Raw genomic sequence first — 20,528 nt, 5'->3', positions numbered from 1 at the left:
CTTCTACAACTCAAACAGACAAGTACTGAAATGTGATTAAAAAAAATACTTGTGCCCTGCGATGGACTGGCACCCTGTCCATGGTGTACCCCGCCTTGTGCCTGATGCTCCCTGGGATAGGCTCCAGGTTCCCCGTGACCCTGAAAAGGAGTAAGCGGTTGAAGATGGATGGGTGGATGGACTAGGGAGATTAGTGCCTTATTTTTATATTAAACATATATTTGCATCTTGGAGAAAAAAAAGATGTACAGAAGTAGTTGTTGGAAAATATGTGCTTTAATTCATTATAGGTATATGTAAAAGTATAGGTATATGTTATAGGTATATGAAAATTAGACTGCAGCCAGGAAAAAACAAATGACACATTCGTGCTGATTGAGTTGTTTTTGTGCTGAGACACACCACAGCCACCATTTTATGTTGATGCTGCTCAAACAAACAAACAAATAAATAAATAAATACTTTGTAATTATCATCACCATTTCTGTACTGACTACCTGTATTTTTGCTGCTAATGTGCTTATAAAACCCATATTTAATTTCTTGTCACCACTATACTCTTTACTTGGCTGCTACCGCAATGCCCATATATGGTTATTTTTGCCTTCACAGCATTTTTGCACTGCCTATTATATCTGACACTTCCACACTAGAACTGTGTACTGGTCGGCGCTACACTGTCACTTACTGTGCCCGTTGTCCTGTTTTAGTAGCTACTGTACTGTCTTGTGGTGTTTGCACACGTTTGCATGTGCACTTTATGTAGATTGTGTAGACTATATTTTTGTTCTGTGTCGTCTTATGTGGTTAGTGTGCTGTTTTATGTAGCACCATGGTACTGGAGGAACGCTGTTTCATTTCACTGTGTACTGTACCAGCTGTATATGGTTGAAATGACAATAAAAGCCACTTGACTTGACTTGTTGTTTAAATGGACAGCCCTTTATCTTCTGGGTAGCAAAGATCAGGTTCCAATCCTTTATTTAAACAAGAATACTTCCTGAATCCTTCATAACCACAGAGAGTTCCCATGAGCTTAAGACTTGTGGAGACAAATGGAGCAGCTTCGCATTTTCATAATGATTGGATTTTTCACAGTTTTTGATGGTGCACAAAACCCAGGGAGGTATTCAAATATTTGATTCTGTTTTGGTTAATAAATAAAGTAACTTTTCTCTCATTTGTAGCTTCAATCCAGGCTTCATTTTATGTCGAGTTCTTTGTATTTAATCACCTTATAATGGACAATGGTTTAAGCTGATGTGCAAAAATGGTTTAAAGCTTTTGTTTGGTTGTCATCATTTTATCCTTGTTGTGTTTCTGTAATTCCCAGTCCAGCTCCACTTCAGAGCCCTTCCTATCTGATCTCAGTCTCCAGAGTGGTACGTTCCGGTGTTCCAACCACTATATCCATCACCATCCTTACCAAATCATCAGTTTTAGTTATCTCTGAGATAATCCAAAGGAACGACAGCCTGGGCCGAGCTCAGAGCACCATCCAAGGAGGTAAATAACTTAAAAGAAGAAAAGTAGGAACAATTTGCAACGTTTCCAAAGGCAGTCTGTTTATAATAATGATGATAATAATAATAATAATAATAATAATAATAATAACCTCTTTCTTTGCATTTTGTTCTAAGGATCCACGAAACTGCAAGTGCTGCCTCCTGTGAGTATGATTTTTATTTTCTATTTTTATTTCTAGATAAGCCTATCTGAGCTGACATTTTATTAAAAATCAAAAGAAAAAAGGTCAGATACTTGATTGATCCATGTCGAGGAGTTGGTGTTATTGAAGCTTGTATTAAAATAACGATGATGCAAAACAGAATTATAGCTCTAAAACACAGGTGGAATAGGTGTTATGTATTTAAAAAAGAACCACTATAATCAGTGATATCAGTGCTGTGAAATAAAAAAACTGAAATATTAGCAGCCTTGCTCAGAAACATCCAGAATATTTAGGAAAAATTACATTTCTCTTTATTTAAAGAGAAAAAAAATAGACTAGACTGTTTCCAGTTTGTCAGTCCAACTGGGAAAATGCTGAATGGTGTCCCACAAGGTTTAGGCCCATTATTTTTCTTTCATTTTTATGCTAATAATATAGAATTACACATCTCTGTTCAGTCAGATTCAGCAGCATGGTTCCCCAAAACCGAAGACTAAAGGTCAGCAGCAGCCTTCTTACAGTATAATAACTGTAATAATGTATACTTATACCACAGCACTGGTAAATCCTCAAATCTGATTGGTCAGATAATGTGGATTAATTTGCTGTATCATGCAGAAACACAGATGGTTTATATTAATGCTCTTGTAGCATATTAACATGTTATTATTTCTATACTAACAGCTCCTCCATATACGTACCATAAGGCTAATAATAATAAAAGTAGTAGTAATAATAATAATAATAATAATAATAATCCATTAACAATGTTTAATCATTAATATAGTGAAGTGTTCTTGAAATAGACATTTATTTTGGAAATGACATTTCTGGAAGGAGTCTTCAGTGTCAGGAGATTTTTAAATTTATTTTATTATTATTATTATTTTTTTTTGCATTTTTCTGGTTTCTTGGTAACAAGGTGCATTTGATAGTTTGCTGTAGTAGAAGATAAATAAAAACTGCAGGCCATTAATGAAAAATATTTAACTTCTGGGTGGCAAAGGCTGTGTGCATCAGCTCACACCACCATAATTGATTATTTTCCTACAATAGCATGACCTGTTATGTTTTATTCATTACTTAATGCAATGCTCTCTCTCTCTGTCTAGATCCCTGAGAATAATTCCAGCTACTGGTACCCCTATAAGCTGATTGTAAATGGTTATATTGAACAGACTTTGGTCTTCTCTAATTCTACCGTGCTGCAGTACAGCCCCAGGAGTGTGTCTATCCTCCTACAGACTGACAAACCCAAATACAAACCAGGCCAAGCTGTAAAAATCCGGGCTCTGGTCATAACCCCTGATGGCAAACCATACAACAAACAGATAGACATCATCATAATGGTGAGTAGGAGCGACTCAGGTGTTGAGGATGTATGGTAATATCTCGGATCCAAGTGTACACCAGAAAAGAGATTAATCTAATCTCGTTCTTGAATCAGGACCCACGGGAGAATCTGATCCATCAGTGGCTGGCTGTAGACACTTCACTTGGAGAGACGGCTGAAGAGTTTCAGCTCTCTCAGAACCCTCCTCTCGGGACGTGGAAAATCATAGCTACAGTGAATGTGAGTTGATTTAGTGGCAGACATGGATTTCTTCTAATTAATCTGCTTAGCTTTTTAATCTGTTACTTTATTAAGCTTTTGTTTCATGGTAGAGTGGTGCCAAAAAAAAAGAAAGGAGTGTACACATTTTTTTTTCAGCTCATATGAATCATATGTAGCTATAAGGCTACCAAGTAAGGGAAATTTATATGCAGCTACCAATTTCTCACAGTACACTGCCAAAATCGACTTATCAGACATTTTCAATCAGTATAAACAAATGAATTATTTTATTATTTTTATTTATAGTCTGTTAAGACTAGTCAGGATTAGCCAGGATTAGCCAGAAAGTATTTTGGTGTCCTTTTGTCTAAGCATCAGACTCATGTAGAAAGTTGGAAGACAGAATTGTTTCTTCTGAGGTGATTGTGTGATGATTTTGATGGTTCGTACAATGCTAAACTGGAGACTGTAAGTTTCTATTACTTGTTAGCTACATTCGCCTTCTAACTCCAGTGCAAATCGGTTCATTTGGCTGAAATGTTTGTCTGTAACTAATTAATTGTATTGAAATTCTGTATATCTGTCAACACAGTAATAAGAGGGGGAAAACATTTTTCTTTTCTGCTTTTGTTTCTAGGAAGTCAGTCAGGAAAAAGTCTTCACTGTCAGTCATTACGGTGAGATTTTATGATAATGAATTGATTATGAAAATGCAAATATAGTGCACTGAAAATACCCTGTGTGCTGATTTTGTGTTGGTTTGTGTGGCTGAAGTGTTGCCTAAATTTGAGGTCCTGCTCGATGTTCCTGATGTTCTTTACTATGAAGAAAACCTGACATACACTGTTACTGCAGAGTGAGTCCCTCATTCATCACTATCAGAAATTTTCAAAATGTTTCCAGGCTTTTTCAAATGTCATGAAGTGTTTTATAAGAAAAGAGAGAGTTGGGCATGGTGGTGCAGCAGGTACCGTTGCCACCTCTCAGATCGAGGTTCTGGGTTTGATCAAGAGCTCGGGTTATTGTCTGTGTGCAATTAACCCTGTTCTGCATGTGTTGGTGTGTAGGTTTCCTCCCAAAATATACTCATAAATACATTGACTGCTCCTATTTTTTTTTTTCTGAAATGCTCTCAGATTTCCTCTGGTATCATAATTCTGGAAATTTTAAATTCCCTACTTTAACAGATTTTCCAGGCTAAGAACCTTGAATGAGTGTTCACTGTCATGCCAAAAGTTCAGAACAAAACTAAGAAGTCAAGCATGTTTCTTTTCTTTCTTTTTTTATTTTATTGCAGATATCTTTATGGAAAGCCAGTCGCTGGGAAAATGTCAGTAGTATATGTTCATGGCTTCCGCGGCATGGCAACATCTTATGAAGATTGGAAAATGGTAGGCATCTGTTTCAAATACACTGTTTGATGTACAGTGCTGCACGAAAGTCTTAGGAAAATGTAAAGAAATGCTGTATAAGATAAAAACCTAACTCCAAAAAAAAAAAAAAAAAAAAGAAATTAAAAAAAGGAATAAATTGCAAAGTCAGTATTGGGCATAACAGTTTGTCTTTAAAAATGCATCAGTATATCAGGTACACTTGTACAGTATATCAGGTGCAGTTTTATAAGGAAATTAGCTAGTAAGTGTTTTTGAGCATCTTGGAGAATCTGTCTGACTTTGACTGTCATAGTTGCTTTTATTTCACACTTGTTTCTCAGACTTTTGGACCTCATTGTATATACAGTATATTATATTATACAGTACTGTGCAAAAGCCTTCATTCTTTACCTCTGTTTTATTTTTATTTTTATTTATTTTTTTTACAGACCCGATAATGCAGAATTCATAAAATAAACATTTAAGAATTAGGGTGTCTAAGGCTTGCACACAGTACGTTATAATATACTGTATATACAGTTGGGTCCAAAAGTGCCAGACCACATTGAAAATCTGGGAATAAACAAAGTTATAGAATTAAAAAAATTCTCAAAATAAAAAAAATCAGTTTTCAATTTGTTACACAATTTCCATATTACTAGGTCACTAATTAAGCAAATTTGTGATATTGTGATGTTACCTCCTATCTTACAGATTGATGGGAAAGCTGAATTAAGCTTTGACGTTCCTTCGCTGTATAAGTCAGTTGAATACATATATTCTGAAGAATTTGACACAAGTGACTACGTTGACATTAACGTGCAGGTCACAGAGCTGCTGACTGGTAATTATTATTATTTACACTTAAAGTGTAATATTTGATATAGAATTACACTTGTTGCAACATTACATGTAAAAATAGGGCACTTTCTTATAAGTAATTACATGAATTAATATGATTATTATAAAATACAAACCAGTAAATTGCAAAATAACAGCAGCATTTTCTAATACATTAATTGAATTTGTTAACATATAATATTGCTTCCTCTTTCTTGTTTCATAACTCAGATTTATTTTACTGTTCTTTGTGCTTCATTTCATTTCATTAAGAAATTATAGCATTTTAAAACCAGTGATTACAGAATAATATTAATAATAGCAAAGCATTTACTTATATGTAAGTATTAACATTATCTGATTTATTGATCCATATACAGATTTTAGTATTTATTACTGTGGCTAGTTGTATCATAAATCTGTATTTATATGTTTAATTATGCCACAAAGTCTGGCTTTACAAAGACCATAACCTATTCATTCCCCATAATTTTTCTAAAACTGCATGTCTTTCACTTGGCTGTGAAGGGCTTTGGGCTAATATATATAATTTTTTTCTATAGATGTCACATACAACAGCTCTGTTCGGGTTTCTGTTGCGATGTATAGATATAATCTGGAGTTTCAGCAGTATCCATCCACCATAAAGCCGTCTCTGAACTTCTCTGCGCAGGTGAGTGCAAGATAAAGCCAACAGATCATTTTAAATGAAACTCATTATTTTAGCTTGATATCATGTGCATACAAATCTGTAATTAAACTTTAATTCATAAAGTTAAAATATAAAATGGCCCCTTTAAGAGGAACATCGGTATACCTGCTCATTCATGAAAATATCCAATCAGCCAGCACAATGCATGAAATCATGCAGCTTCAGTTAATGTTCACGTCAAACATGGGGGAAAATGTGATCTCAGCGACTTTAACCATGGCATGATTGTTAGTGACAAATTTGAGTATTTTAGAAACTGCCAATATCCTGGGATTTTCACGCAGTACACAGAATGGTGTGGGGCGAAAGAAGGCAAAAAAATCTATGAGCAGAAAGACTTGAATAGAAACACTTCTGTACTAGTTGCAGCTGAGAGCAAGGCTACGGGAACTCAAATAAGCACTCTTTACAACAAAGGAGAGCAGAAAAGCATCTCAGAACGCATCATATGTCCAACAAACAAACAACAAACAAAGTGTGATAGTGTAACAGATTTAGTTTTTGACAAAGAGAATTTTGACTTAACATCATAGTTTATTATTATTATTATTATTATTATTATTATTATTATTATTATGTTACAGTAATTCATGTACACACATCATCCAGATTCCAGATTTAATACATTTCATTTTTAACTTTCTTATTCTATTAACTGTTGTTTTTATTCTTCTTTATCCTTATCCTTACTTGTTTTTTTTATCCTTTATATTTTTCTCAGGATAAACCTGACTTTTTAAATTTTTCTATTATTCTCAAATTTCTTAAATATTTTACAGAAGTTGATCTGAGTGCAAACGTTTATGCTGGATTTGTATTTTACACTTTCAGAAAAAAAAAACCCAACTATTTTTGGTAATTTGGACCTGAACAGAACATAAAGGTTAATTTGAGTGTCTTTAATTATGTTTCAATGTTGCAGCTAAAATTGTCCACCTATAACAGCCATCTTCTGACAGCAGAGGACCGAAGTCAGAGTGTAACTCTCACTGTGAGTCAGCAACCTCTCAGTCCCTGGATGTTTGGATGGGGAAAAGCAGCAAATTCCCAAACCCAGAATTCCTCATATTTGGAGTTTACACCCTCGTCGTTCCTTCATCCTAATGGAAATAATTCAGTGAAGATCTTACACCTTCCTGTCCCTGCTGATGGAGTCATCCCCTTCCAGGTTGAGCTCTCTGAAAACGTGGCTATGCTAACAATAGAGGTAATGAGATACAAGTGTGATTCCTGACACCTGCACGACATCTCCACCTTCTACTTTCTCACTGAATCTTTTCAATGGGCTTTTCATAATACATTGTCAGATTGTCAGCACATGCTTCAGGTTAGGTTAATACAAATCATTATAGTTTGAAACTAACTCATGGCTTTAAAAGCAGATTAAGAGGTGGGAGGGGAAGATGTTAAATAAGTTCAAATATTGTGGACAATTATATGAAGTCAGAAAGTCACACACTGTTTTTTTTTTATTAATTTTTTTTGCTGTATGCCTATAAGATGTTATTTACATTATACAGCATCCCATAAACATGCAGGAATTTAGTTTTAAGTATGTATTCCCATGCTAATGCTAATGAAGAGGTCCTTATAGAGAATGTCAGTTATTGTCAGGAGATTGTGCCATGCTGCCATCTGCTGTATGCTTTAGGCCCGATATGAAGACATTCATAAGCGTCTGGAGCTGTACAGAAGATACTCCTCTCCTTCTAGATCTTACATACAGCTAAGAAGCACAGATTCTGCACAGGTAAGGCTGATTCTCATTCATGTTTTTCTCACGCATTATATATTTTTATGATTAACAGTTTGTCCTGCAAGTGCTGTCAATATGCTAAAAGTATTTTGTCATTTTAAGATTGTAAGCTTGACCAAACCGTCAGAATTCCTGGCATCCTTCATAACAATGATCAAACACCTTTATACAGTTGCTCCTTTAACATTTCTTCAGTTTTCACACATGGACTGACCTTTTCAAATCATACCACAGGTATTTAGTGGGGTTGAAACTCAGATATCATTTAAAAACTTTGATTTAGTGTCCTGATTTTGTGGGTCTGGGGTCAACATCTTGTTGGAATATAAATATACAGCCATTTCCCCCCTTTCTCTCCCTAATTTTGGTCACGCCAGCTCTTTCCTCTCATATGTCAGCTTCCAGGTGGGGAGAGTGAGGACTAACACCTGCTTCCTTTGAGATATGTGGAGTCAGTCGCTGCATATTTTTTGAACTGCTGCAACACAAAGCATCAAAACACATTTGGCTATTTTCCCTCTTCCACAAACACATACGCCCACTACTGGCTAGTGTTGCTGTGATGGACAGGGGAGTGAGAGTATCTTATCCCTGCCACCCATATTTTGCTCCCTTAGCTTCTAGCCACCGATGTGTGTGCTATCATTGAGATTTGAACTAGCTATCTCTTGACTATGGGATGTTGCACCACTTGAGAGACTTACAGCCAGGATTTTAGCCTCCTGCTGAAGGAAACCCAGTTTTGGGATAAAGTATCTTGGCCCTGTTCCACTAGCCAGGCCATTGGCAAAAAAAGATTGATATTGATATGGGGCCATCCTCAGCAGCAGTAAGTGGTTCCCAAGTGATGAATCAAATTGTTGGTGAAGTTCATTTGCTGCATTTTTTGGGTTGCTCTCAGGAATGGCTTAATATTATTTTTGTTTGTTTGTTTGTTTTTTCAACTTGTTTTTTTTTTTTTTGGGGGGGGGGGGGGGGGGGTAAAAATGTTAATGGTAGGGGGCACGGTGGCTTAGTGGTTAGCACGTTTGCCTCACACCTCCAGGGTTTCCTCCGGGGACTCCAGTTCCCTCCCCCAGTCAAAAGACATGTATGATTTGATTGGCATGTCCAAAATGTCCATAGTGTTTGAATGGGTGTGTGTATGTGATTGTGCCCTGAGATGGATTGGCACCCTGTCCAGGGTATCTCCCGCCTTGTGCCCCATGCTCCCTGGGATAGGCTCCAGGTTCCCCACAACCCTGTATGGTATGCGGTATAGAAAATGGCTGGATGGATGTTAATGGGTAACAGTGTTTTTGCTTTTCTTTTTTGTACCCATTACCTTATTTGTGTAGGTCAACAACAACAACAACAACAAAAAAACTATTTCTGTCTTTAGTGTTGAAAGCTGATGGTGCTGGATGACAAAGCATTTTACATGTGTACAAGCCAGTGTGTAATTAAAGCAGAGGGGGAAAGGTTGTTAAAAATATATTGAGAATGATCAGAGGGTTAGAGGATCTTTTCTAATTCAGAAATGTTAATCATTTAGAATAATGTTGTGCTTATGCAATCACTGGTCCATTCTCTAGATGGGTGAAAAATAATCCTGGACTGCAATTTGTGTGAGATACAGGATAACGTTTTCTGTGACATTTTCAGATTGGGCAATCCTTCTACATGACCGTGGACAGTAATTTCCCCTTAACTGAATTCCACTACATGGTAAGATTTATTTCAGGAGAAAATATGCTTCAGTTAAATAAAATCCAAATTGTCAGTAGACAGAATGGTTTTTATTTTGCCTTCTAAATACAGTAAGCAACATAGGTTTTATGTGTGTGTATTTATGTATGTGTGTGTATGTATTTATGTGTGCGTGTAGGTAATATCACGAGGCCAGGTGGTGGTTGCTGGGACTTTGGCTTCCTCGTACTTCTCCCTGTCTCCCGATGCATCGTGGGTTCCCCTGGCGAAAGTGCTGGTGTACTGCATCCGCCCTGATGGAGAGATCATCAATGATGTTTTGGATGTTTCCTTCACAAAAATCCTGCGTAACAATGTAAATTCATACATTTTCGTTCACAAGAACTTGTACAGAAGATGCTCCACATAATCTAATATTAATATCAAACAGATGAACAAATGCAGTGACGTTTTCTTATATTTTGGAAATATTTTTTGGAAGGAGTTTCCAGTATCAGAAACAACCTTTTAATAATAATGGCTGGCAAATAGCAGTGGTATAAGGGGAATAAAACAATGTGCTGTTATAGCTTCTGTATCAGAAAACGTGAAATTGCAGCTTTACCTCTGAATGTTTCAGAGCAATGGCACTGGAGACTCCTTCCAAAAAATGCTAAATGCTAAAAAAGAAATCTCCTAACAGAAAAATTCACCATTTAGACTGCATGATAGTATCTTGCATCAATGTGCTACAATACCTGCAGTGAGTAAGCGAGGCAGAGCAAGCAGGAGTTTGGAGATATCAAGATGCTTTGTAAGTTGGTTGACCAGAAAGTCAATGGAGTTAAAGTAGCAATCTTTGCCCATAAAGCCTGATTTCTGTTCTATTACACTTGTTTTGATGTTCACACTGATAGTTGAGAATTAATAAGCACTTTTGACTGCAGGTGTTTGTAAGTTGGGCAAAAGAACAAGCAGAGCCAGCGGAGAATGTGTCTCTGTCCATCTCTGTAGCTGAGCCCAGATCACTGGTGGGAATCCTGGTAGTAGACAAAGCGAGCCAGGACTCAGACCGAAGCAACGATTTCACAGAAAAGAGGGTACTGCATTCACATGATACTGAATACACATTCACTGTACATGACACCGAAGGTGATCCATTGCAAAGACAATGGTAGTGGGTGTTTTCTCAGAATTATTGCTTTACCTTATTCGGGATATTATCCTCTTGTGAGGACAACAGTAAATCCACACCCATGGGGTGATCCCATTCTCTGGCTTCAATTTTGTTTTATGTTCTCACATTGTCTTTGTAATAATAGATCAAATCCACAATAACTCCTATGTAACCCAATGCCCAGCATGCACCCATGTCTCAGTTTAGTGTTTCACTTTTCACAGGTCTGTTTTTCAAGTCTGTAATACTCACGCCATGTTTCCCATTGAAGACCAAACATTATAAAAACAGAGAAGTTCTGTCGTCTGTCTTTCTCTGTATTATTGTACTTTGATTGAACAATATGTGCTGAGTCTATTTACGCTCAGTTTCTCCTCCAAACGCCAGTGGTATTTTGGTTACAAGGATGATGGACTAAATTTCATTACACCCCTGACTGTATTTCACGTGCCCCTCTAAATTGTTGCTGATTACGTTATGGCTGTGCCAGTGAAAAAAAAAAACACTGAAAGAAAAATAGAGCTGCATGAATCTACAGTCAGCCCAGCTTCGCTTCTAATTGAATGACAATTGTGTATTTTTCTTGCCCTGTTAGCCCATTTATACCAACTTGTTTCACATCATGATTTGAATCTACTAGCACAGATTATTTGAATGGCCTTGTCTCTCTTCCAGGTGATGGAGGAACTGGCGACTTACACTACGGATGAGACTCTGATGCATGGAATGGAAATTAGCAACCCATATTCTGTGTTCATGGTAGCAAAACCTTATGAAGTCTCATGGTTGTAACTCACATTTTCATTATTTTTGAAGTGAGCTTGCAGTGTGGCTTTTCCTCTCTAGGTGAGTGGCATCACAGTCCTCACTGACGCAAGCCTAAACGCAGAAAACAGCTACACCAGGCCTGATTTTCGTAAGTCTAGTAATTGTGATGAAATCTAATGATTTCAGTAATAAAATGCATGAGACAAAATCATACAGAATCTACACATAAAAAATGAAAGACAATGGTCAGCCTTGAATGGAATTTGTTGAAGGACAATGCTGCCAGTAGGCCTAGAGGACAGTGTTCTTAATAGAGTTTGATTTTATTAATCAAACATGAATCAGCAACTTAAAAAAACAAAACAAAACAAAAAAAAACACAGAAAAAATAGATTTCACCATGTAGTCAAAGTAAACCAAGGTGGGGAAAAAAATAAGTACACCCTTCCTATTTCCAGAATCATTAAGAGAGTAATTAGCAGCCATGTGTTACTAATGAAACGTCATCAGGAAGTGCGACTACCTCTATAAAAGCCAAACTTTTTTTCAGTTTGGAATTCTGGAGCACTCAAGTGTGTCTACATCATGCCAAGAAGAAAGGTCATCAGCAATTGTTACCATTCATCAACACAGGAAGGGTTATAAGGCCATCTCCAAACCATTTGAAATTCACCATTCTACACTCAGAAGGATTGTTTACAAATGGAGAGCCTTCAAGACAGAATAACTCAAATCATTTCTAGATAGTAATTCACACAAATCTAACAACAAACATGTGAAGAGTCAGTTTAGAAATTTAAAAACAGAGTATACCTGTCAGGAGAAATATTTGATAATTGACCTGACCCTGATATCTTCCACACTAGGAGAGGGATTTCCAATGCCGCTGACTTCAGAGCAAGTAGACCCGGAACCTCGTCAGCGTAGGAATTTCCCTGAGACCTGGCTGTGGCTCGACACCACCATGGGGTAGAAGAATGAAATGTTCTTGTCTTCCCGTTCCTTTCAAATTCTCACTCGGGATCACTGAGTCTCTCTGTCTAGCATTCCTGTCCTTTTGAGCTTTTTGTCTAACATTAACATTTCAACCTGTGTTGTGACATTACAAACAATTGATGCATTTTAGGAACGAAGCGATGGTGAAGTACTGTGTTGTACTTTTGTCTCATTTGTCTCATTGCAATGAGTTTCCTTAGCAACAAAAAATACTGGACAGAGATGAAATGAACCATCTCTTTCGATTTGAATTCATTGTATGCATGCATGTTCTTTTACTGCACACAATGTCATATTACCAAGTGAAAATATCTTGAATATTGTCAAATGTATGTGGTATTTTATATTAGATGACTACATTAAACCAAATATAAGATTATTAAACCTTTTTCTATCTCTTTTTTAAAAATTAATTTAAAACTTCAAATTTTCTTATTCTTTTGCCAGATAATTTTGCTTCTTCCTAGAAATAAATGCTAAAAATTTGCCAACTTATCTGCCAATAGATCAAGATTATTTCAATTATTTTAGTGAGGAAAAATGACTTGAAATAGGCTTAAGAATCTTATATTCGCTTTATTGCATTCTTATTAAAGGAAATACAGGCTACATGACTGTAACTAGCTATTTTCACATGTAAATTGAATATTTTCATGAGAAATTTATTTAAAATGTCCGTTTTCACTTCAGGACACCTGCTTTCATTTTCATATCAGACATCATTTTCCTCACATGATTAGTTTATTTTGCCAAATACTCCAATATTGTTCACATGATGTCATGTTTGTAGATGTGCAATTGCATAATCACATTTGAAATGTATGCGATTTTTCACCAAGTGCTGTTAGAGAGGTGATAGTACAACAAGAAAAAATTAAGTCATGTTTTAAATGCACTTAAAAATACACATATACACAGATCACAACATAGTGTATTTTGTGTTCCAGTGAATCTACAACAGCAGCTTTCACATTCACTGTACCAGACAGCATGACCTCTTGGGTGGCCACAGCCTTTGTGATATCAGAAAATCTGGGTTTGGGGCTCAGCCCTCCTGCAGAGGTAATGCGCTGATATAATCTCATTCATTTTACAGTTACTTGTAACTGTAAGTGTAAATTCAGTGACTTTGAATATAGGATGGTTGCTAGAAACTGCTGATTTCCTAGAGTTTACACAGAATGGTACAAAAAGAAAAAGCATCCAGTAAGCAGCAGTTCAGCAAGAAGAAACCCTTTGTTGATGAGAAGGGTCAGGTGAGAATGGCCAGATTGGTTCAAGCTGCCAGGTACAGTAATTCAAACAACCACGGTCTCAGAAAGCTTGACACAACGACCCTTGAGGTGGATGAGCTGCAAAAGCAGAAAATCAGATTGGGTTTTACTCCTGTCAGCCAAGAATCTGCTGTTACACTGGGCAAAGGCTCACCGAAACTGGACAAAAGTTTGAAAAACATTTTCTAATCTTTGTCTAGTTTCGGTTTAGCAGTAACAACCATGCCTCAAAGTCACTGGAATCATATTTTTTCCCCTATTCTACTGTTTGATGTGAATATTAAATGTATATAATCTCTCTCTCTCTCTCTCTCTCTCTCTCTCTCTCTCTCTCTCTCATGAGAGAGAGATAGATGGATATGTAAATAATATACATTATAATAAATGTTTTTAATTCACTGCAGTCATTGTTATAAATGGTCATATAGTGCATCATGAATTCCTTGATCACTGTTCATCATAAATGTCTAAATTCTATTATTTTCTATTTACAATTATTGCAACTTGGACAAAAATATGTATTTTCTAGATTTCCTAATCTGCACATTGACAAACCACTCATAACTGTTCTTATTCTGATGATTGGAAACATTTTAAATTCACACTTTCAAAAGATTGACATTTATTTACACCCTTAATAGAGTTTATAAACAGCATTATCATCAAATTATAAAATATAAGTGCAGTCGCTGTCTTGTTCTTAGCGTCTATTATTTGGATGCCACTCTACATCCGTTTGTGTAACTTTTGGCAATTTTGAATGTGATTGTACTTGACCTAATTCTCTCTCACAGCTGCGTGTATCTAAAGACTTCTTTGTGTCGTTGAATCTCCCGCCGTATCTTGTCCGAGGTGAGCTGCTGCTGCTGGAGGTCAGCCTTTTCAACTACATGGATCTGGACCTGGAGGTGGGCTTTCTCTCTTCCTCATCAGCCAAAGAAATATCACTGTAATATATCACTGTGGCTGGGTTTTATGATTATCAATTCATATGAATTCACTCAATTCGCAAAGAACTTGTGGTCCAGGCTGGTGAAACATACTTTTTCTGAGCTTTCTGTATTTTTTTTTTCTACCTGGTTGTACAAAGGTTAAGAAATAAATAACCTGCCTGTTGTGTCCAGCATTAATATAACATGCTAATTGTGTAAGGAATAAAACAGTAACAGTGGTAACAATGGAGTTCCTGTTACCACCCAAATAAATTGATTTATTTTCTTAAATTGCTGTATTTTCTCATTACAGCATGTCCTGAATTGTTTTATTCCTCTCATACCACAGCAATTACACATTTTAATCCATTTATGTGGATCATCCTCCATACAAGTCCCTGTGTGTTGTTACTATAGAAAGGATAATGTATCTGAATGAGTACATTAATATAAACCTTGCAGATAAACTATTGTCAGAGCTGATGTCATAACCTTAACCTCAAGCCCTAACCCTAGAACTTTAACCCTAAAACTAACCCCTAACCCCAACCCTAAGTAGCAAAAATGATCAACTAGGTTATGCTAAGATATTGTTTGTGAAAATAAAAACTTGAATGTTTGCATCTCCTTTTCTCAATGTGATATGCTTTCTAAGGGCTGTATGTCCATCCTTTGTCTTCATAACAGCTTCCAGTGTCTTTCATATCCTAAAAGCAGTTTTGTATCCTCTCAGGTCCCTCCTTAAATCTTATGCTACGTTTGATTAACTCTGTTGTAGAAAGTCTGAACGTGGAAGTAATTTTCAATCACTGCACATTCAAGCTGAAAAAAAAATGGTGCCTTTTATGAAGGCGTTAGCAACAAGTCAGCCAGGTAACATTATGGTTTTATGTTGTATTTACTTTCCCAAAGCAACAAACTGTATCATCAGTGTTATAGATTTAACTAACTAATGTGTCTATGTTGACTGCGCTAAAGTAAATACTACTATAAAATCATTTAAAGTAATGAAGTCATATTTTATTGTTGACAGTATTGTTGAACAGATGTTTTATTGTTAATGTAGACGATGTGAGCGGCCATGTTGACTTGATGTAATATCTTGACCTTGGGATTGAGGAGACCTACTGAGTGGGTATTCCAAGTTAAGGGTGCATTTCTGTAGTTTGTCCTAGTTGGAGGTCGAGTTGAACAGCTCGAGTCAAATGCAGCGTTACATCATAGCCTTATGAAAAATGGTAGATGAAACGCATATTCTTATGTCTTTTATTATATTATCTCTTTGTCTATTTCTCCATGTTTCCCCCTTTTTTCAGGTACTTGTGACAGTGAATGAGAGCAGTATGTTTGAGTTTGTGACCTCAGCTGGTGATGAGTCTCTTTTAGCAGCCACGCGTCATGTGTCCGTATGGAGGCAGAAGAGCACCATGGTGTTGTTCGCCATCACAGCCACCCAGCTCGGTCAGATGCCCATCTCTGTCAAAGCTATGAGCCTCTACACCTCAGATTCGGTCTCTCAGACAATCTTGGTTAAGGTGACTCCCCTCTACAATCATTTGTAATCAATGTATATTGGTCACTCACAGTTAAAAAAAACAAACAAAACTAAACGGCTAGCTAGCTAGCTAACATTAGCTGTTCAGTGACACACTTTTCATTTGAAATCATACCAGGATCACTTACTATCATCTGATTACCTTGCTCTGCCCAGATGATTTGTAGAAGAATACGCAAAATAATAGAAATCATAAACTATGGAACTATGGAACTATGGATCCAACTATAGACCCAGATGATCTACAAAGAAAAACAGAAATGGAAAATATACTTGTATATTACAGTATAATCTCCAACATATAGTACTATAGTAAATGAATCTAAATAAATATGCAGGATCTCTCTGATATGCTGTGAAAAAAAACATGTTATTCAATTTGCAAATGAAGAAAAGTTCTTCACTTTATTCTCCCTGGGTTTCGCATGTCTCTTCAATAAACTTGCAGGCTTTGTATCTAGCCACATGAAACCGGTCTGAAGCCTCACCATAAAGATTTACTGCATATCTAAATCTCTTGGTATGCGTACAAACCAAAGCAGTCTGTGCGATGAACACAAGCTTGGTAAAGGCTTAATGGAATTGTTTATGCTTGTGTGTTTTCAGCCAGAGGGGAGCGAGCAGTCGTTCACTCAGACACTCTTTCTGGAGTTCGACCCAATGAAGACATCTCTATTCAGAGAAGTGGAGTTTCATTTCCCTTCAGCAGCTGTTCCAGGCAGTCTGAGAGCCCAGGTCACTGCGGTCGGTATGTCGGCTCCATGAACTCTGTTCTTCCTGATGAGGTGCTCATCCTTGTTGTGATTTTACTGGCAAACTCAAAAACAGTTTACATACAAAATAAAAGTGCACACCAGAGGTTGAGTGAGTGTGAAGCAAAAATTCGTAAATTGGCCTTTGTTTTCAATTTTTGTTTTGCATTTTATTTATTTATCTATCTTTTTTTTGTTGCTTGCAGCTGAGAGCAAGATGAAACAGAGCAATAGAGTTGCTGCCAAAATTGGCTTTTTTTTTGTCTAACTTTTAAACCATCAACATATTTTACCAAAGCAAGGTTACCATTTTTGATTTACTTTTAATCTTGCTTAGATTACCTTCCTGCAAAAGGTGCATTTGGGTAATTGTAGGCAGTTTAATAAATGCAGTGATAGTCAGTCCATCTAAAAACATCTAAAAATTGCAGAATTTCCTCACACAGTGAATGTCATATTTTGATCATGTTGTTGGACAGCTGTGTGCCATAGCAAAATGAACATAATCAGTCCTGTTTGTGGTGAGATAACGGCTGTTAAAATGGCAATGATGCTGCTGCACTGCAATTTTCTTTCATTTTGGCTTTAAAATGCTAGAACATTACTTGTGATTGAGATGCATTTAAAAGATAACATTTTTCCAGTTCAGGAAATTCTGTAGTTTTCACAAATATATATATATATATATATATATATATATATATATATATATATATATATATATATATATATATATATATATATATACTGCTATGAATCTGACTGGCACTGATATGTTTCAGTTATCATATCTCATATCAGTTATAATATGTCAGTCATGCCCATTACCATTTCCACCACTTTGAGAGATCTTCCAGTCGTCATATTGGGAAGCCGTGTGTCCAAGTGGGACAAGTGAAGAATATGTATAGATATTTTATTTTAATGCAAAACCAAACATCCCACACACCCCATTCCCTCTCTGTGAAGCCATGCAGCTGGGTATTAAAAGCATGTTTACAATGAGCATTAATCTTTGCTCCCATTAAATCACTGTGTACTTGAATCTGTCATAGAATCCCAGTGAAACTGTACATCAGTGGAGTGCTGTCCACCAGCACTTTTTTTTTGGTAGGCAGTGCTTTCCAAATAGTCTTAAAGAAATCACATGTGATGGTAGAAAATATCAAAATTTCACTATATGAAGAGGAGCTGTGGTCAAGTTTCAAGTATAACCCAGCTTTACTGATAATCAGAGACCTTGAAGGGCCCCCTTGCCAACACTTTACATAGTGCTGATGCTTTTTAACCCCTTATAGTTCTGGCTTTTATGATTCCTATAAAAGTTTATTGTTCAGTAAATAATATGAATTAATCAGTAACTAAAGTGGTATGTAGTATTGAGAGTGAGGAATGTAAGTCTGTTAACTCAGATTATGTGGCTAATAATATTTTGAGGCACAGAGGGCAGTAGGGTGTTTTTATTTATTTATTTATTTATTTATTTTTTAGCTCTTCTTCAGTCTAGTGAGGGTTTTTATTTATTTATTTATTTATCTATATATTTTTTTAGGGCTAGCAGCTGTGTGAGGGTGTTTCTGGCCCTCGGCAGGTGATGCTGTGAAATGTCTGTCCTTCTGACACAATGCAACGCTCATAACCTTCTGAACATGTTTCTGTTGTAGGTGTTGCTGATTGTAAATATACAAACAAAAAAGTAGATTGTTTTAGACTTTTTAGGAGTTTAAATTTGTTCGACATATATATTTCACTATGCACTCTGTGTGTGTGTGTGTGTGTGTGTGTGTGTGTAAAAGGTGACATTTTGGGGCCATCCATCAGCGGTCTGGACTCTCTGATTCAGATGCCGTATGGCTGTGGTGAGCAGAACATGATCCACTTTGCACCGAATGTTTACGTGCTGCAGTATCTGAGCAGCTTGGGCCACACTGATGAGGAAACACGTACTAAAGCTCTGAGCTACATGACACAAGGTATTTTCATTTACTGTAATTTGCAGTTCAATATTGTATTCAAACACTACAGTATAAAGGAGAAAGTGGTACTGAGAGTGAGTGAGTGAGAAAATCAAAGGATTTTGAACATCCTATTACAGCATGCATGTTTAAATGCATGTTTATATATTATCTAAAATGGGAAAATCCAATCCAAACCAAGGAAACAGGAATAATGAATTGGAGCAATGTTTGTTATTAAATGTTTAGTGAATTGAAAAATCTTATAAATGACTATTTTTGGTGAAATCTAGATCTAATCTAATCAGGGCCAAAATCTTCTATCCATCATTCTAAGTAGGCACTTTAGGCACACATTTTGTTTTACAGTTAATGTTAGCACTGTATGAGTCTTTTATCTATGGGCTTAATGTCTTTACCCTACAACTGTGTCTGCCTGTAATGAAACACTCGTTTAAATTTACATTAATATCTTTCCTTTGATTTGATTGCTGTTCTGTCTCATGTTTGGTTTGTAGCAGTATCAGTGATCAAACTGTAATAAAAACAAAGACACTTCATGTGTTGAAATATTTACCAATGTATTTTGGTTTAGTTTCATAAGAATGTAGCATTACATTCCAGTTACAAGTTTATTTATTAATTTTTTTCATATCATTTCTTTTTTTTTTTTTTTAATTAATAGTTGCCTGGTGGACAAATAAGCTCAGTAGGCTACAAGTCATCAGTGTTTTATTCTTCTCTCATTCAACAACTGGAAAGAAAAAACACTACTCAATGTTGAGTTTTGCAAAACTAAAGGTCGCTTTCAACTGGAACTCATCGTTGCGTTAGCATAACACTATGAGGGCGCTCTCCATAGCCTTATGCTAACGCAACGTCTTGTTCCCTTCTCAGGGAGCAGGGTTGCATGCGAAACCCAGACGTTTTTATTTGCTATTTATATTTAAAGAAACACCCCAAATAGTTTTCAATCCATCCACCTGCTGCACCACACACATCAGCTTTTGCAGATTAGTAGGCAGACTAATTAGCATCCACATGGCCTTTACAGAATCAGAAGCAGGTGGATATGTGGAACCAGTCACAAAACTGGTAAAATAAGCTGATTATATATTGTTATATAACTCTTCTGCTAGCACTATGCATGCAATAGACCCCTTTTTTGCGAGCAACTTGACGCTACTCGGTTATAATCTGACTGAAGAATCTGTCAAGAATTTTATTTATCCTAAGTGGTACTGTAGCCTGCAGTGGCTGGACAATCAGCATGCAAATCTGTTTACACAGGAGCTTGTATGTTACACAAGGGTGTTTTGTACTTGAAGTGTTTGTGCATGAATAGGTTATGAATACAAATTTTCTGACAGTGAATGGGTAATGAGCATTTCTGTCTGTCTATGCATAGGTTATGAGCGTGAGTTGTCGTATCAGAGGATGGATGGCTCTTTCAGCGCTTTTGGAGACAGTGACCCTTCCGGCAGTACGTGGTGAGAAGCCATTCATTTACCTCTAATCACACTTGGGTATAAAAATTGTAGCC

At 36.5% G+C, this 20,528-nt stretch overlaps 1 protein-coding gene across 1 annotated transcript in view; it reads left to right on the top strand.

Annotated features, from left to right (window-relative positions):
- The first annotated feature begins 1,104 nt into the window (after positions 1-1,104).
- The window catches only part of cd109 (CD109 molecule), a 30,980-nt gene continuing 11,556 nt past the window's right edge, over positions 1,105-20,528 (top strand). The window contains exons 1-24 of the mRNA XM_053614906.1: positions 1,105-1,126; positions 1,258-1,506; positions 1,641-1,669; positions 2,785-3,021; positions 3,120-3,245; positions 3,865-3,904; positions 4,002-4,083; positions 4,525-4,618; positions 5,315-5,444; positions 6,004-6,113; positions 7,075-7,359; positions 7,804-7,902; positions 9,553-9,615; positions 9,776-9,952; positions 10,524-10,676; positions 11,429-11,512; positions 11,600-11,669; positions 12,388-12,490; positions 13,465-13,579; positions 14,586-14,699; positions 16,040-16,258; positions 16,885-17,026; positions 18,827-19,003; positions 20,394-20,475. Coding sequence (XP_053470881.1) covers positions 1,105-1,126; positions 1,258-1,506; positions 1,641-1,669; positions 2,785-3,021; positions 3,120-3,245; positions 3,865-3,904; positions 4,002-4,083; positions 4,525-4,618; positions 5,315-5,444; positions 6,004-6,113; positions 7,075-7,359; positions 7,804-7,902; positions 9,553-9,615; positions 9,776-9,952; positions 10,524-10,676; positions 11,429-11,512; positions 11,600-11,669; positions 12,388-12,490; positions 13,465-13,579; positions 14,586-14,699; positions 16,040-16,258; positions 16,885-17,026; positions 18,827-19,003; positions 20,394-20,475 — 3,002 coding nt within the window. The remainder of the gene's footprint in view (positions 1,127-1,257; positions 1,507-1,640; positions 1,670-2,784; positions 3,022-3,119; positions 3,246-3,864; positions 3,905-4,001; positions 4,084-4,524; positions 4,619-5,314; positions 5,445-6,003; positions 6,114-7,074; positions 7,360-7,803; positions 7,903-9,552; positions 9,616-9,775; positions 9,953-10,523; positions 10,677-11,428; positions 11,513-11,599; positions 11,670-12,387; positions 12,491-13,464; positions 13,580-14,585; positions 14,700-16,039; positions 16,259-16,884; positions 17,027-18,826; positions 19,004-20,393; positions 20,476-20,528) is intronic.

The sequence above is a fragment of the Ictalurus furcatus genome, chromosome 25 (genome assembly GCF_023375685.1).
Source record: "Ictalurus furcatus strain D&B chromosome 25, Billie_1.0, whole genome shotgun sequence".
Taxonomy (NCBI): Eukaryota; Metazoa; Chordata; class Actinopteri; order Siluriformes; family Ictaluridae; genus Ictalurus; species Ictalurus furcatus.
Note: the sequence above shows the minus strand (reverse complement) of the source record. Positions and strands in the feature narration are given on the sequence as shown.